The sequence below is a fragment of the Charadrius vociferus genome, unplaced genomic scaffold (assembly GCF_000708025.1).
Source record: "Charadrius vociferus isolate BGI_N301 unplaced genomic scaffold, ASM70802v2 scaffold321, whole genome shotgun sequence".
Classification (NCBI taxonomy): Eukaryota; Metazoa; Chordata; class Aves; order Charadriiformes; family Charadriidae; genus Charadrius; species Charadrius vociferus.
Window position 1 is genome coordinate 787,179 of NW_009646934.1, and position 3,744 is coordinate 790,922.

Sequence of the window (3,744 nt, forward strand, 5' to 3'; positions counted from 1 at the left end):
GGGTGGGGGGGGAGAGGGAAGGAGCAAAAATGCCGCTGGAGCCAAAATGCCGCTCGAGCCAGAGAGGCGGCAGGAGGTGGCCCTCGCGTTGCAGCCTCGTCCTCCCCACACCAGCTGGGAAACACGCTTTTTCTCACACCCGTGCCCCGCTGAAGAGAAGCATTTTGGTTTTGGGGTTTTTTTTACAAAATGCTGCAACTCCCCTCCCCTCCCCCCCCCCGCGCCGTTCCCAAGTGCTGCATTGGAAAAGTTCTTTTCTCTTTTCCTCTCCTTTCCTCCTCAAAAACCTCTTCCCGGGGACTTATCTATCGCTCGGCTCATCCGTGTGCCTAACCGCCCGCTCCGGCAGCCACAGCCTCAACCATTGCCCGGCCCCGCCGTGGTTTAAGCGGTGACGCGAGGGCAGCCGAGGGGCTCGGTCGCAGAGGGGGGCTCAGCTTCCAGGAGAGCGGTGCCAGTGCCGAGGTCCGGCACCGGTTTGGGAATGCGCGCACCAACACTGGACCTCCTGCGGCAGCCCGGTCGGGCGAGCGCCCGCGGAGGACACACGTCGGCTCGTTTGCCCTCTCCCAACTGCGTTTCTCCTTGCAAGAAAGGAAGGGGATTTATTTCCCCACAGAAGAGCAGGGGGAAAGGGGAGGAGGAGCCCTCGCTCACTTTAGATCCCGAGTCTTAAGCTTTTAGAATAAGGTGCAAAATAAAGGTCTTAAAAAGAAAAGAAAAAAAAAAAAATCAAAACCAAAAAAAGTGTCTGAGGTTTGAATTTTTTTGTTGTTTAAAGCAGCCTGTTCCTTTTTTTTTTTTTCCTTTTTTTTTTTTTTTTTCCTTTTTTTTAAATAAACTCCGCTGTGCAAAACTGTGCATTTTCTTTGGTATCCATTTAGGTAGTTTTAACTTAGTACTTTTCCCATGTATATATATATTTAATTTCGTTTTTCCTTTAGACAGAGAATTAAATTCTCCCCCCAAAAATCATAATTTTGCTGGAGGCTACTGATTGGCCTGATATTACATAATGCCCCTTATGTAATTGGAAAGAGAGAAATTGATTCTAGCTATCAAACTACTGGCCTCAAAAGGAGTTTAGACTTTCTGGCAACATCAGCCTCTCTGAAGCGATCACGAGCTTTTCAACCCAAAAAGTTCAACACTGACTTCTTTTTTTTTTTTTTTTTTTTTAAATTACACAAGAGAAAATAAAAACTACACTGCAACAAAAATAACCATTTGTGTTCATGTAGTTAGCAGCAGCTTTTTAAAAAATAATTATAATAATAATAATAAGGCAGAATCTTGCCTTTGTTATGCCATTAAAAACATTCTTGTTCCCTAGAGAGAAGCATTCTGGAAAAAGTTGAAAAAAAATAATAATAACCCAACCAAAGCTTGCCTGCAAGTTCAAGTTTTGTAAAAAAATATATACATAATTTATTCTACAACATATGTGCCTTCTGTTCATACTTAGACATGTTTAGTGCTTTGTGTTTAGAGTTCATTCTCTGTCGTCCCTCCTCTGAGGACAGCCCTAAAACCAGCCGGGGTTTCTCAGGTCTGCTTGCCTTCACACCACTCTTCAACAGTACCGTTGTCTGAAAACTGTTCTGGGCCAACTTCTCAGGTCAACGTGCCTTTGACCGATAGATGTGGGTTTGGTTTTTTTTCCTTTCAACAAAAGAGAGAGGAAGAGTTTGTCAGTCATATTTCCGACTCCCGCCGTAGCGGCCGTGGCTCTAGAGGCACCCCTGCTTGGTTGTGGTGGTCCATGTCCGGGTGGGTGTCTGTGCTCATGCTCTCAGGCACCCCAGTGTCAATCTCATCCTCCTCTTTGCTGGTGAGGGCCACTTCGTTCTCGTAGCAAAAGGAGTTTGCGTTAGAGAGAATGTATTTCTTTTCTGCTAAGTCTCTGGCACTACAGATGGGCGTGTTGGGCACTTCGTATGTTTTGTGGAACCTCGAGTAGTCCACTTTGTAGTAGTTTTTCTCTTCAAAGAGTACGGGCTCGTAGCGGTGGCCCCAGAGGATTTCGTTTGCCAGATATGAGCTACGGCACTGGGTAGTCATGGCGGTTGCTTCCACCATGCCCTCTAATATTACTACAATTTCAAAGTCAGCATTGTCCATGTCTTGTTTGCTCAAGTCATACAAAGGACTGTCTTCATCTATTTCGTGTACTATCGTAATGGGGGAGACCAGGAATATGCGGTCTATCCCACTGTCGAACCCTACATTGATGTCTATTTGATCCAAGGGGATGTACTCCCCTTCCGACGTGATCCTGGATTTGAGGAGCTGTGCTCGCACGTGTGCCTCCACCAAGTGGCTTTTCCTCAGGTTTCCGACACGCCACATCAGGCACAGCTTCCCATCTCTCATGGCCACCACGGCATTGTGGCTGAAGACTAGAGTTTCATTTCTCTTTTTTGGCTTAGCCATCTTTGCCATGACAGCACCAATGATGAAGGCATCAATGATGCAGCCTACTATAGACTGAAAAACCACCATGAAAACTGCGATGGGGCACTCGTCTGTGACACACCTGAAGCCATAGCCGATTGTGGTCTGGGTCTCAATGGAGAACAGAAAGGCTGCGGTGAAGCTGCTCACTTGAGAGACACAAGGTTTGCTATTTTCTTGATTTTCCAGATCCCCATGCAACAGTGCAATCAACCAAAACACACAGCCAAAAAAAAGCCAGGAGAGGATGAAAGTCAGGCAGAAGATAACTAGCATCCACCTCCAGCGGATGTCCACGCAAGTGGTGAAGATGTCTGCCAGGTATCGCTGTCCCTTCTCACCCACGTTAATAAACTGGACGTTGCAGTGGCCATCTTTTTTGACAAAGCGGCTCCTGCATTGCTGTCTGGTGTGTACCTTACTCTTTCCATTCCCAAAGCCGTTGGCAACAGCCATGGTCGCCAGCTTCATGCCGTCCTCTTCCGAAGACACGATGCTGTAGCGGTTGGTTCGCACGCTGCCCATCACTACTGCTGTGGACTGAGGTGCTTCTGCTTTAGAAAACAGTCTAAGTTTCTGCAAAACCCTTTGGAGAAACAGTTTTGAAAGTTCTAGAGGAACACACACACACAGAAAAACTGGGGAGAGGCCGGAGTCCCCAAAAGCCCTTGGGTCAACCAAGGACAGTCTTCTGGCATGCAGAGTTAGCTTAACAAGTAACCGTCATAGAGAGGGCATGGTCTGCAAGAGAAAGAGAAATGGCATATTAGATCCTGGAGGAAAAGGATAAGGAATCAAACCTGAAAGAATCAAATAAAATTACTCCTGTGGACCTGCAGTGAGTTTCCTTATTCGTAGCGATGGCATTTTCCGGAATGCACAACGGGCGCAGTTGCGTATTGACAGAAGTGACATCGTTACTACAAAGACGGCATCACTCCTCCCGAGGGAAAGCCCTGAAGTGATCATGTCACACAAGCCCCGAAGAAATATTCGCTTTAAAGCTGGACACGCAAAGAATCTATCTACTATTTACAAATGTGCTTTCTGCTTATTTTGCAAAAAACAATTAGCATTAACATCCAGCTGCTTAAATATAAATACCGAAGCAGGTTTTAGTGACATACAACGTGCCTCCTGGACTGTTTTACCTACGACAAATAAAGGAGCGTGCAAAAGGGGCGTTGATGTGTGATGAGAAAAGCAATAAACTTGGAAAGTGCAAATGTCAGTGGTTTCCATGAAATTACATCACATAGAACTTTTTTTTTTTTTTTAATGAAGTTAAAA

At 46.0% G+C, this 3,744-nt stretch overlaps 1 protein-coding gene across 2 annotated transcripts; it reads right to left on the reverse strand.

Annotated features, from left to right (window-relative positions):
• Positions 1-798: 798 nt before the first annotated feature.
• KCNJ2 (potassium inwardly-rectifying channel, subfamily J, member 2) lies at positions 799-3,199 on the reverse strand. Of its 2 annotated transcripts, XM_009894763.1 has the most exons (2): positions 1,922-3,199; positions 799-1,499 (listed from the first exon to the last, which is right to left on the reverse strand). In XM_009894763.1, the coding sequence occupies exons 1-2, from the start codon at positions 2,977-2,979 to the stop codon at positions 1,493-1,495; spliced, it is 1,065 nt and encodes a 354-aa protein (XP_009893065.1). In that variant the 5' UTR covers positions 2,980-3,199; the 3' UTR covers positions 799-1,492. The 2 variants fall into 2 exon arrangements, with proteins under 2 accessions (XP_009893065.1, XP_009893064.1); XM_009894762.1 differs by having other exon boundaries at positions 827-3,199.
• Between the last annotated feature and the right edge of the window lie 545 nt (positions 3,200-3,744).